The sequence below is a fragment of the Schistocerca piceifrons genome, chromosome 2 (assembly GCF_021461385.2).
Source record: "Schistocerca piceifrons isolate TAMUIC-IGC-003096 chromosome 2, iqSchPice1.1, whole genome shotgun sequence".
Taxonomy (NCBI): domain Eukaryota; kingdom Metazoa; phylum Arthropoda; class Insecta; order Orthoptera; family Acrididae; genus Schistocerca; species Schistocerca piceifrons.
This window is the reverse complement of record NC_060139.1, coordinates 452,483,611-452,498,069: the sequence shown is the minus strand read 5'-3', so window position 1 is coordinate 452,498,069 and position 14,459 is coordinate 452,483,611. Positions and strand designations below refer to the sequence as shown.

At 38.2% G+C, this 14,459-nt stretch overlaps 1 protein-coding gene across 1 annotated transcript in view; it reads left to right on the top strand.

Moving 5' to 3' along the window:
* Positions 1–7,607: 7,607 nt before the first annotated feature.
* Positions 7,608–14,459, top strand: part of LOC124776728 (protein BUD31 homolog) — a 44,275-nt gene continuing 37,423 nt past the window's right edge. The window contains exon 1 of the mRNA XM_047251847.1: positions 7,608–7,847. Within this exon, the coding sequence (XP_047107803.1) occupies positions 7,754–7,847 (94 nt within the window). The 5' untranslated portion in view covers positions 7,608–7,753. The remainder of the gene's footprint in view (positions 7,848–14,459) is intronic.

Genomic DNA, 14,459 nt, shown 5'->3' with positions numbered 1-14,459 from the left:
AAATCTCGACGCAATAAAATTGTATCGAAATGCAAGAATATCTGCAGAGGAGTGGCAACTGACCCTCAACATAAATAAATATAACCTATTGCGAATAAATTGAAATATATTGCTTCTTCCTATGAATTTCTTGTCAAAAGACCATCAATACAAAATTAGAGAGCTATGAGCCCACACGATGAATTACCAGCAATCGCTCTTCCTGCAAACTGTAAGTGGCTGGAACAGGAAAAGGGGAAGTGACATCGGTGCACCAAGTACCCTCTGCCACATGCCGCACGGTGGCTTGGAGAGTATAGATGTAGATTTAAATGTAGATGCAACTTATGATGTTAGCAGATGATGTGACTGTCAATATTTCCTTCCTGGGGAACCTTGGTGTCGTGTGACGGTCTGTTGAAGGGCTATGTGAATACTGCTACTTGGAATGCATTGCGGGAAGGTGATGTGATAGCCAGTGAGAAACTGTGTTTTGACGTTATTAGTTACATAAGATAAAAAACAAAATAGATAAGGTAAAAAAACTGTATTTATTCCCTTATAGTTAGTTAGTTACTTTCATGTTCCACAGATCATTTTGCACAATAAATCGTCATGATGTCGAATGAGTCATTTTAAATTCGTATTCCAAATTAATTCGTAAATCTATTGGTGTTCTAAACATCACCATATAATAATTATTTATCCCCCAAAATGAAAAAAAGTTATAAAAATTGAGTTATCAATTCCTACCCACCTCCTTTTACACATTACATGCATAGCAATTCTTCTACAGAATGGAAGGAGTTGTCAAGCAGAAACTTTTTCAATTTATTTACAAATTTTATCTTGCTGTCTCTTAGACATTTTATATCACTGGCTAAGTGGCCAAAAATTTTTATTGTAGCGTTGTGCATCCCCTTCTGTGCTAAAGAAAACCTTAATTTTGAGTTATGAATGTCATTTTTTCTTCTAGTATGGTAATTATGTACCTCATTGTTCCTTTTGAACTGTAGTGGATTATTTACAACAATCTTCATGAGGGAATAAGTATACTGTGAAGCAGTAGTCAGAATGCCCAATTCCTCAAAAAGATGTCTACAAGACAATCGCGAGTGAGCACCACATATTATTCTTACAGCACGTTTCTGGGCATTGGAGACATTCTTTCTTAAAGATGAGTTATCTCAGAACATTATTCCATATGACATTACTGAATGAAAATAAGCAAAATATGTCAACTTACAGATTTCTCTCTCCCCAAAATTTGCTATGATTCTAAGTGCAATGTGGCTGAACTAAGTTATTTTAGGAGTTACAAAATTGTTTTATTTTTCAATTTAAATTCTCATCAATATGGAGACCTAAAGATTTTGAATTTTCCACCCTACATATTATTTCATCTCCATGTGTTACACTTATCACTGGTGCAGTCCCCCTAGAGGTCGAATATGATGTGTCTTTGTGAAATACAAGGTGAGAGCATATGCAGAAAACCAGTCAGTGATGCTTTTGAAAACTTTGTTTACCATTTCTGAATGTATACTGGGAATGATTACAATAGTGCTGTCATCTGCAAAACGAACTAATTCTGCCTGTTGTACATTAAACGATAGATCATTAACATAGATGAGAAACAGTAGAGGATCTAAGATTGAGCCTTGGGGAACCCCATACATGATTTCTCCTCAGTCAGAATTATGTCCCTGGATTCTGTTGGTTGAATTACTACTAAGTACAGCTTTGTCCTGTATGAGGAGGAGACAAATTCAAAGAGGTAGGGTCTATTAATCAATGGCAGTTCAAACATATGGTGAATAACGATACCCCTTAGGGTAATGGCAGCAAGGGCCAGGAAGGATCATTAGGTGGACTCAGCGTGTGCGCCTGTGGCCTCATTAATCATTCTGAAGAGGCTATTCTGGCAGCTATTGAGGAAACACGATACAACCATCTGCAGACTGCTGCACACATTGGAGAAAATGAGATCTGTCGTTTAGGCTCTGAGGTCTAATTTGGATCATTCCAGTGATTGGCAGAGAAGGTTGAGAAGACCAGGCTCATGCATGGAGTTTCAAAACAGATCAAAATTTGCCGTATTGATCCCAGAACTGATCATGCCACCCTGTTTCTGAGTCCAGTAGAAGGACTGAACCAAAGACTTTGAAGGTTCTGAGACAAATTATGTTGTGAGTTCCTGGACTTGAAGTGCAGGATGGAGAAATGTAGGGCCCCCTATTAAATGTAGGGCCTCCTAAATGTGTCATGTGTGCACTACACATCAGAGGCTGTTACCCAAGTAGCTGACTGTGTGGGTGGTGCACACAAGGGTTTGTTAGACCAGGTAAGTCTCCTTCGGGTCCAGGAAGCAACAGCTGTAAAAGACCCAGAAGTGTTAGTGCAAGATCCAAAGGAATGCCCATTACAAAACAAAGTAGTAATATCTTAACAGTTTGCTGCCAAAGCATTCACAACAAAGTTCCAGTTCCTAGTATCCTGAAAAGCAATGAAGCTTACATAATAGTTGAACAGAAAGCTGGCTAAAACCTGCAGTTGATAGCAGTGAGATTTTTGAGGAGAATTTAACTTACATCGAAAGGAAGGGCTAACATAAAATGGAGGTAGTGCATTGTCGCAGAAGGCAAGACACTCAAATCCACAGAGATACATAATGTGAGAGTGTTCGGGCGAAATTCAGTATCAGGGGTGGGCATAAAATTGTAATTGGTGCCTCCTATCAACAACTTAACTGACTTAACTGTAAACTTCAGAGAAACACTCAGTTCGCTTGTGCATAAGATCCCTGTTGTTGTTGTTGTTGTTGTGGTCTTCAGTCCTGAGACTGGTTTGATGCAGCTCTCCATGCTACGCTATCCTGTGCAAGTTGCTTCATCTCCCAGTACTTACTGCAACCACCATCCTTCTGAATCTGCTTAGTGTATTCATCTCTTGGTCTCCCTCTACGATTTTTACCCTCCACGCTGCTCTCCAATGCTAAATTTGTGATCCCCTGATGCCTCAGAACATGTTCTATCACCCATTCCCTTCTTCTTGTCAACTTGTGCCACAAACTCCTCTTCTCCTTAATTCATTTTATTCAATACCCCCTCATCAGTTATGTGATCTACCAATCTAATCTTCAGCATTCTTCTGTAGCACCACATTTCGGAAGCTTCTATTCTCTTCTTGTCAAAACTATTTATCGTCCTTGTTTCACTTCCATACATGGCTACACTCCATACAAATACTTTCAGAAACGACTTCCTGACACTTTAATCTATACTCCATGTTAACAAATTTCTCTTCTTCAGAAACGCTTTCCTTGCCATTGCCAGCCTACATTTTATATCCTCTCTACTTCGACCACCATCAGTTATTTTGCTCCCCAAATAGCAAAACTCCTTTACTACTTGAAGTGTCTCATTTCCTAATCTAATTCCCTCAGCATCACCTGACTTAATTCGACTACATTCCATTATCCTCGTTTTGCTTTTGTTGATGTTGATCTTACATCCATCTTTCAAGACACTGTTCATTCCGTTCAACTGCTCTTCCAAGTCCTTTGCTGTCTCTGACAGAATTACAATGTCATCGGCGAACCTCAAAGTATTTATTTCTTCTCCATGGCTTTAATACCCACTCCGAATTTTTCTTTTGTTTCCTTTACTGCTTGCTCAATATACAGGTTGAACAACATCGGGGAGAGGCTACAAGCCTGTCTCACTCCTTTCCCAACCACTGCCTCCCTTTCATGTCCCTCGACTCTTATAACTGCCATCTGGTTTCTGTACAAATTGTAAATAGCCTTTCGCTCCCTGTATTTTACCCCTGCCACCTTTAGTATTTGAAAGAGAGTATTCCAGTCAACACTGTAAAAATCTTTCTCTATGTCTACAGATGCTAGAAACGTAGGTTTGCCTTTCCTCAGTCTTTCTTCTAAGATAAGTCGTAAGGTCAGTATTGCCTCACGTGCTCCAACATTTCTGAGGAATCCAAACTGATCTTCCCCGAGGTCGGCTTCTACCAGTTTTTCCATTCGTCTGTAAAGAATTCGCGTTAGTATTTTGCAGCTGTGACTTATTAAACTGATAGTTCGGTAATTTTCACATCTGTCAACACCTGCTTTCTTTGGGGTTGGAATTATTATATTCTTCTTGAAGTCTGGGGGTATTTCGCCTGTCTCACACATCTTGCTCACCAGATGGTAGAGTTTTTCAGGACTGGCTCTCCCAAGGCTGTCAGTAGTTCTAATGGAATGTTGTCTGTTCCCTGATCATACTGTATTTGTCAGGGGAGGCTTTAATCACCCAGCATCCAGTTTGGAAAATTACAATTCTGTTAGTGGTGAGTATGACAAGACATCCTTTGAAACATTACTAAGTGCCTTCTCTGAAAACTACCTAGGACAGATAGATGGACAATGTTACAGTCCCCAAAGGAATCTGTAGCAGATTATATACGGAATTTGCTGTTGAGTTAGTCCGTCTTCTAACTATAACCTATCACATGTACGACAAAAAAAAAAAAAAAAGAAAAAACCTGCCCAGTAGTTGCAAGAAAACACTGGCCACACCTGTCTGCAAGAAGGGTGGTAGAAGTGATTCACAAAATTACAGTCCACTATCCTTCACACTGATTTGTTGTAGAATCTTAACATATTTTAAACTCAATCTGAAGGAAACATGTCGAACAGAGTTACCTCCTCCATACCAACCAGCATGTATTCAAAATACATCAATCGTGTGAAAACCCAACTCATACTTTTCTCATATGACATACTGAATGCCTTGCGTCAAGGCAGTCCGAGAGGTGCAGCGTTTCCTAATTTTCGAAACGTTTTTGCCTCAGTACCAGTTCTACACTTATAATCTAAAGTATGATCGTATGGGGTATCCAGAGAAATTAGCGAATGGATTGAGGATATCTTGATAGTGAGGACACAGGGAGTTATCTTTGATGGAAAGTTACCAGCACAGGTAGTATGTAATAATTTCGGTGTGTCCCAAGAAGTGTGTAGGGACCCTTGCTATTCATCTTGTACAGTAATGACCCTACAGACAGTATTAATAATAATCTCAAACTTTTTGCAGATTATGCAGTTATCTATAATGAAGTACTGCCTGAAAAAAGCAGCATGAGACTTCAAAGTGATGCAAAGATTGGTAACTTGGTTTAAATGTTCAGAAACATAAAACTGTGCACGTCACAAAACGAAAAAACGTAACAGCTATAGTGTCAATGTCTCACAGGAGGAATTGGCAACTCATTCAAATGTGTGTGTGTAACAGTTTGTAGGGATAATAAATGGAATGATCACGTGGGGTCAGTCATGTTGAAGGAGGCAGTAGACTTCAGTTTATTGGTAGAGTACTGGGAAATACGATAAGTCTTCAAAGGAGTTTTCTTACAAATCACTCTTGCAAATCTTTCTACAATATTGCTCAAGTGTTTGGGTGCCATACCGAATAGGAATAATAGTGGAAACTGAATATGTATGTACAGGGAGGCCAGCACGAATGGTCACAGGTTTGTTTGACCCTTCGGGGAGTATTACAGAGATGCTGAAGAAACTTAACTGGCAGACTCTTGAAGATAGACGTAAACTATCCCGAGAAAGCCTAGTTATAATGTTTCACACACATAGGCTTTAAATGATGACCCTCATAACGATCGCGAGGATGAGATTAATTTATTTATAGCACGTACGAATCCGCGCTCCACACATGAATGGGGTGGGAAAACCTAATAACTGGTAGGCCCTACAGTGGAACGTACCTTCTGCTATGCACTTCACAGTGGTTAGCGGAGTAGGGATGTAGATGTAAATATAGACTTGACGTGGTGGTCCATAGTGTGAAGCGTTCTTTAATGTTTAACAAATTAACTTAACGTTTCATCTATCAGTTCAACGTATTTTTTCGATCTTAAATGTGTGCCTAACCATGCTGAACCTTAGCGTAGGTTAATTTTTAGTAATAGAGCCTCCTAATTCTGTCATTATATGTTATTCTGATATTTCATTTACTTGCATACAGTTGTCATCTAGGTAACACATGTAGTAGGATGCACCTTTGACGCTGTCAAGTGCTGTGGTAACTCGCCTCTAATTCACGTGTTTGGCTACTTGGTGCACACAGTTTCCAACACAGTCTAACATAACAGTCGCGAAACGTCGCCTCGATTTTGTTGCCTACCGTGGCAGCATCGCCCCAAGCGGCAAGTAAGTTAAACTGTGAGTTCGGCGCAACCGTGAAAACGAACAGTGGTTGCTTATTTTGATTTCTTCACTGGTTATTACAAGCGGGAGCTTTTGTAGCGCAATAAATAGCAGCAACAACAAGAAGAAGACACCACAGCTGTCTTTCTTTAGGTTTCCTAAGGATCCTGAGAGGTATATAACATCATGTTACTAAACTGTATCGTCAGGATTCACTAGCAAACTATATATGTATTAATGATTAATGTTTTGTTTTAAGAGCAGAAAATGGCTAGTTGATAGCAGACGAGAAGACCTTATGAAAAAGACCCGGTTTACTGTATAATAATATTAATTTTTGTTCGCTACATTTCGAACAAAACCAGTTCATGAACGCAGACAATAATAAACTTATGTGGAATGTAGTAGCCACACTGTTTGACATCCCAAATAATCCACCTCAACTGACGATGAAGAGGAAACTGCCACAAAGATTCGACAATCCATCTAAAGCTGTAAAACATTCCTATGATACAGAAGCATGTAGAGTTCAACTCTACATGTATGAGTCCCAGATTCGTGCCAATCGTCAACACAGATCTGCTTTGACGATGAGGTGGTTAGATTAAGTAGGTATTCGTGTCTTACAAATGCATAATGTTTGGTTTGTATTTCATTCACTTCTGTTGTTAGTCACTTAATTTTCCTTGCTTCCTTCGTGTGATGACATTATTTTGTTGGCACCTTGTTCACTGACATTGTTTGAAAATTATTCAAATATTTGGTTTTGCGTGAAATGTAATGTAATCAGCTCATTATAATGTTTTCAACGTATTTCTCCCACTATTTGGCAGTTGCTTGTCCCACTTAGAATAATATAAAGGTTGTACTTGTGGCAACGTGACAATGAGAAACACAGTAACGCTACAGAACGATAAATGAGCTGTCGATCGCTTTTGCATGTTGAGGTACATGGTACATGTCTGTGCTTCTTATGTGTGAATCTCTGTGTTTATATTCTTTTGATATCAACGTGGTAAGCTTCAATTCTACCCAACGTTACAAGTGTTTCTTCACGAACGTGTGGTAGCTTGCCAATCGTTTCATGGTTTTTGTCCATACTTGCGCTTATTTTAGAATCATTTTTAGAAGCATATATGCCTCCTGATACTACACAAATCCTTGGAGGCAAGAAAATAACTCAAATACTTCGTAAATTACGTGGGAAATATGCTTCAAAACAAACATTATGCTTACAACGCGTCTGACTTTCACCTTACTCGCCGCTTGGAGCGCTAGTGTCGTTCCATCTGTCAAACAGTAACAACTTTTGCAGCAGTGGCCAGCGAGTGTCGTGACTGCTATGTTAGACTGTCGCGCCCAGTTGTGCGTGTTTATTCTTAAAAGAAACTGAACGCAGATAAAAAAGTTTCAGCGTGCAAAATTTTCAAATCTAAGCGTGTATCGTACAATCCTTGGAAGACTTGCATTAATCTGTGTTATCTTTGGTTTTGTATTATAATTTAAAAGTTAATTGTTTATAATGTTTTGTTATAGTTAAGTACAAGTTACGTCGGAATGCCTAAAGTGCGGAGGAGCAAGAAAGCCCCCCCTGAAGGATGGGAATTGATAGAGCCCACTTTGGAAGAACTAGAGCAGAAGATGAGAGAAGGTAAACCACTGTTCTAGGAGGAGTGCAAAACATAGCCTTTGTGTATTTGATGCCAATCGTTTTCCGTAATATCTTCTTTTTTACTTGTCCGTCTATTACGATTGATATGTGTTCTAGTCAGTGAGCGCGACTGATATACTGAAAGACTTGATTGTAATAGTAATGTGAGTTTCCTATTGTGTCAGTCTGAAAAAAAATAACTTTTGTAAGTATGTGGATTTGTTTGCATGTGTACTTGCGCAACCTAGGCGAATTAACATACATGTGGTAGTTTCACGTGTTTGTGATTAGTGGATTTGATTCTGATCTAAAGGAATTAAGATCAAGCAGAGTGAATAAAAATCTTTAAACAATGCCGATGGCGTAATTCCGCGATAGATGGCCGATATTCTGGAAAATCAGTTGAACGGAATGGATACTGTCATTGAGTAATGGCTACAAATTGAACATCAACAAAACATGTGTATTGATGGGTAGTAGAAACTAAGTTAGTTGGTGCTGAAGGAACCAGGTTTACTGTCTAAAAGCGGTGATCAACCAAGTACGACTTCAGTTTAGATTTGAGGTGACCAATGTTTTGTATGTGTTTAATGGTTTTCCGAACCGTATATTAAAGTCTGCATTTGCTGCATATTTAATTCGATTAAACAATTAAAACTGCATGGTAAATCCATCGTTGAGACCCATCTATTCAACATCATTTACATAAAGAAGTATGTCACATTCTGATTGTGATTTTAAAAAGTTTAACTGTTTAGGACTCATTATTGACATTAGTGCACATTTCAGAATTTTCCAGTAAAAAAAATAGTGCAACAGCAGCTGATAGTTTTCCCATTGTGGTTTTTCATCTAATAGTTTCACACACATTGCTTTTTGTTTTACTGCATAGCATCAAGTCCATCCAAGGGGCTCAGTAAGGCTCAAGCAGAGATGAACAATATATTTTACTGTATATTGCTATTGCTGTAAGTCTGTAATTTTGTTTTCTCCTTTGCTGTCACTAATGTATTTTCCACCCATTAGGTAGTAGTAACAGTGTTTGTAGTGTCATGTACATAAATAGATACTCACAATTCATCCTAAGTATTGAAATGCTGTAATAACAGAATTCCACTTTGAAAGGCAAACAGCTTACTTTACAATTAACAGTGAAAATGAGTCATCATTACTAAAAAGACCCAAATGTTAGTGAAAGAAAAATCACAAACTAACAAGACCCTCATGGAATTGGAAGTGTGTTGGGTAGGGATACCTGTATTCTTATTAATATGTTCAAACTTAGTACAGTGGTTTTCAATCTGAAGACTGATTTGATGCAGCTCTCCAAACTAGTGCAATAAATCTCTTCATCTCTGAATAAGTACTACAATCTACGTCCATTGGAATCTGTTTACTGTGTTGAAGCTTTGGTCTTATTATACTATTTTTAACCCCACACTTCCCTCCATTACCATACTGACAATTCTATCTTGCCTCAGGATGTGTCTTATCAGTTGATCGCCTGATTTGCATGAAAATAGACCATAGTGAGAATACAGAGGGTTTTCATTGTGGTCAAAAAAGTAAGGCATGCAAAGTATGTCTTTTAAATGATTAATCACATGTATTAGTTTTGCCAGCTAACAAGCAAACAGTAACCTTCAAATCTAACATGGACATTGGGCTACTCTACAGTTCAGTTTGTCTGACCACATCATCAGTTAACCCTTTGAGAGAAGGAGAGAGGATGGTGATATCATGATTGAAGCAGATAGTGCCTATCTGCAACTCAGCATCTCCGCTGTACGATTTTGTAATTTTTTTTTTAATTCCTTTGGCCTGCAATATCTTTGTTAGGGGACCAGATAAAAATCTGAAAATTTTGCAGCGAATAGACCTTCTGATATCAAACTTCAGTAGAAATTTCAACTTCGAGGTTCAATTGCAGTGTATGGACTGATGGATAAAGTGTATCAGTTATATAATTTAAACATATCTATGATTAGTTTAAAAAGAAATGAACCAACTAATAACATTATCTTATTTGTTTTTACTATGTTATTCATTGAACAACTGAGAAATTTCTTCACTCAGAGTGGGCATTAGGTTAAAAGTTCACCCACTGTTGTAAATTCCAGGGGAGACAGCTTCTTCAGTACTTTTTCTAACAGGCATCCAGACTTAATCCTTTTCAGCTTTTGTAAAGAAGTTCTTTGGTCCTGGTTGGTAGTAAATGTAAGATAGACATCTTAGTTTTGACAGTCAATATTATCAACTTCGGCAATCTACGACTGTTTGCCATAAATGCAAGTCACACTGTCCTTATTTTGCTGCATCAGTGGGTACAAGTTTTCCACATTGGTGAAGTCAATATTGGGATGTTGATGTGAACTTACACTTGAGCAAGTTGTGTGACTGAAGTACAAAACAATGAAAAGATTGGGTGCCTTTAATCTTCTGACAGGTGTTGAATCGTTCCTCCAAGACGTTGGCATTGAGTTCTTGTATTCTGTCACATTTTACAAAAATGTAAGTAATGCCTTTTACCTGTTCTTTCAAGAGTTTAAACATTTCTTGAGGTGTCAAGATCTGGTTCTCATAGGTCTGCTGCAGACTAGTTTTTGTGACAGTTAACATTGTTGTATCTGTGATGCCATCACATGCATTCATCCCATCATGAAAGGGGGAGGGGGGAGTGCCATTCTGCATCAAGTCCTTGGTCTTCTTCATGAAAGGAGATGTTAAAATATTTTTGTATTGGCTTGTAGCGCTGTAGTATTGTGTTCACGGTATGCACTTATGACACAAAAACTGTGACTCTTTAGCTTGTCTTGATCTTTGTAATGGAACAAAAATGGATGAACTGAGGCATGTTTGTTTACCCAGTAGTGCCCTTGTACTTCATCTTGAACAACAAAGGAATAGTTTTCGGAAAAGTCAATGAGAACTAAGCATTCATCAACTTCCAGAGTTTGATTTTTGTCTTTCATAAACTTACTCTGAGCTTTGGCAATAAAATGATGCATTTTTTGGTTTTCAAGGTTAGCTATCAACTCTTCAAAAAACTGTTCTTGTGGGTTTGTAATTGTTACTATTTCCATTCTATCTTGTGTCAACCATTATTTCTATTCTATATTGTCAGACATCAAATCGTTTGTCTGATTCTTCAGACATGTCAAGTAAAGCTTGTTTGCCCGGACAGTCTTTACATTTTCCCATGATCATACTATTGTAGCGGTCAGTGTTGCAAACCAGACCTTCCAAATGATCCTTCTAGTCAGCTCTAAGATTGGCACAATCTATCTACCAACTTCACATTCTGGTGATACAGACAAATGCAAACATTGTGGGTGCCAGATGCCTGTGCAGCAATACACCATTTTGGTCTTGGCTCGCAAAATTTTTACCTTCCAATTTTAATGTCAAATTTTCTGTCCTTTTTTTTTTTTTTTAAATTCAGTGAACAGTTCGCTTAAATTACACAATATTAACGTCTTTTGTGTCTGAGGCTTAGTACCATTTTCTTCCATAGAAACAGTTTTTTTGCCAGGCATCAAACAGCTGTTATTGTCATTTACATAAAACCCAATAAACTTTATGATCAAGTTTTCATCCATGAAATTAGATGCATTTTTCTTTTGTAATGTAGTTAAATTCCCTGCTCTTTTACTAACTGCCTTGTTAATTTAACCAAATATTCTGACACATTAAATTGATCACCAATTTTTGCTCGACTCCAAGAATTTGGTAGTAAACTGATAGTCTTAATTTTATCCTCTTTGTTTGGAATATGATGTCTAATTTTTAGCTTTTCTACCAAATAATCATATTTGGTCAGATAATTTGTAGAACTTTGATCATGTATAGTGCAACTTTTCTTTTGAAATGAAACTTCCAAACTCTTGTTGACAGAAGTTGCCACTTTCTTCATTTTTGTATTCAGTGCAAAGGTCTTGTTTCTTAACTTAGTTTTCTAATTTTAGTAGTGTGCGATACACCTGGGACTTCACAAGCTAAATCCACATTTTTTTTATAGTTTCCAACAAGTTGAAAATTCTTTATCTGAACTATCACTTCCCTTACTTTAATGACGAATGTCTTAGAACAACATGTTGGACACATGACTTTCTGGTATTACAGAGATAAAAGGGATTTTATTTTTAGAATAATGGGTAAACATTATTTCTCTCAGACCATTTGTTACAGGCTTTTTTGTTTCTTAAGAGTCCAAGCAAGACTACCCAAAAAGGTGATGAAATTTCTTTAAGTACTTAATTTCATGGTTCTTGGAAGGTGAGTTAACCTCTGAACCAACTTATAAGTAAAACAACACTTTTTCTTCTTCACTGTAATTTTCAATTAAAGTAATGTCTGTAGGAAACACTCCATGGGCACTTTTATTGCAAGCTTCATTAATAAGAACACCAATACTCTATTGTTAAACTGCACACTTCAAGAGCTTATTTTTAACAGTGTGAGGATTACAAAGGCTTGTCTGTGAGCCTTTAAAGACTAGCAGATGCTGTCTGCTAGCCTGCTGAAACTTTCTGCAAGGGATTGTTTCAACAAATAATCATTCATTACTTCAGTTTTTTGTGTTTTTTCGTATGTTTAAATTATTCTTTATTCTGTTAGTTCATATTATTTTTTACTCGTATTTGTAATTTTTTTCTGTGATTTCCCATTGAGTCTCAGAGTTGAAATTTATGCTGAAGTTTGATGTCATAAACATCTATAAAGTGTATATCTTTCAGATTTTTACCTGGTCCCCTAACAAAGATATTGCAGGCCAAAGAATAAAAAAATTATCCCCCTCTCCCCCCCCCCCCCCCCCACCACCACCACTGTATTTCTTATAAGTGTAAGCTTCTTGCCCTTGATAGTTTAGAGAAGGTAACATACTGTGTAGTGTAATAGCACAAAAATATCATGGTTGAGGAATTACTACTCCTGTGCAAAAGTACTGTTAAAAAAAATCAGGTCTCTCTTTGTGTCCAGTAACTTTGAGCCATTAAAAATGTATTACAGAATACATTCCACTAGGTGATCATGGTTTTAATTTATAGATGTGTATGCTGAACTAATGCTTCTTATTTGAAAGGTCTGGGGTAACCCATTAATGAGTAATTTAAGAAACAGCGTATACTTGTCAATGCTGAAGAATACTTGCAGCCTGAAACAGAAATAGACACTGTTTTGAAATGATAACCAATAAAAAAAGTTTTAAAAATGTTTTTGAGCCTACTGAATGCAACCAATAATTTTTGTTTTGAATGACTGAAGTGGAAAAATCTAAGATGGCCTTATATGCCACATAAAGTGACATACATGCAATTGGCTTGCATGGTTTGCTAGACCCAAAATTATCTTCATTGGTAAAAGTTTAGCTTGTTAGAGTATTTTAAAATTTGGGACATTCACGACTTGATCTTGGTTTTAAATGACCAAATGTATTTTACTACCTTCACTCTCATAAGCATTGATTGATCTTTAATCAGTTCGCACTCCCTGTACAGTTTATGCCAACTTTTATGTATGATCAGTATTCTCCATGAATTTGACATTAATTTTGATCCACTGCACTTCCCTCCATCGAGATTCTTAATAGTTTGCATTTGCCATCTGGCACTAATGCATACACATGCATGTGTGTGTGACCTCCCATCCAGTATCCTTCCTCCGTCCTTCCCCCCCCCCCCCCCTCTCCCGCTCCAATTGCAATGTGCATTCCATTCAGCATTATCAAAAGCTTATTCTGAATCTGTAAACATGAGTTTGTGTTTTTGGAAGATGTGTTGTCAGTTAAGTTTTAGGGTCAGTATTTCCCGTGTGTGTTCCTACATTTCATAGGCTGATCAGTTTGGCATCTATCAGTAATTCCTTTCTTCCAATACGAGAGAAGGAAAGTTGCTACTCACCATAAAGCGAAGATGGTGAGTCACGATAGGCACAATAAAAAGATTCACACAATCATAGCTTTCGGCCATTAAGGCCTTTGTCAGCAGTACACACACACACACACACACACACACACACACACACCCACGCGCGCGCGCGCAAGTGCAATCTGCACACATGTCTGCAGTCTCAGAGAGCTGAAACTACACTATGAGCAGCAGCAGCAGCAGCAGTGCATGATGGGAGTGGCGACTGGGTGGGGGTAAGGAGGAGGCTGGGGCAGGGAGGGGGAGGGATAGTATGGTGGGAGTGGCGGGCAGTGAAGTGTTGCAGTTTAGACGAAGGGCAGGAGAGAAAGGGGAGAGGGTAAGTAGCGGAAAGGAGAGAAATAAAAAGAAATTAAAAGACTGGGTGTGGTGGTGAAATGACAGCTCTGTAGTGCTGGAATGGGAACATTGAGGGAGCTGGATGGGTGAGGAAAGAAGGTTGAGACCAGGAGGGCTATGGGAACGTAGGATGTATTGCAGGGAAAGTTCCCACCTGCACAATTCAGAAAAGCTGGTGTTGGTGCGAAGGATCCATATGGCATAGGCTATGAAGAAGTCGTTGAGATGAGGGGTATCATGTTTGGCAGCATGTTCAGCTACAGGGTGGTCCACTTGTTTTTTTGCCACAGTTTGTTGGTGGCCATTCATGTGGACAGACAGTTTGTTGGTTGTCATGCCTACATAG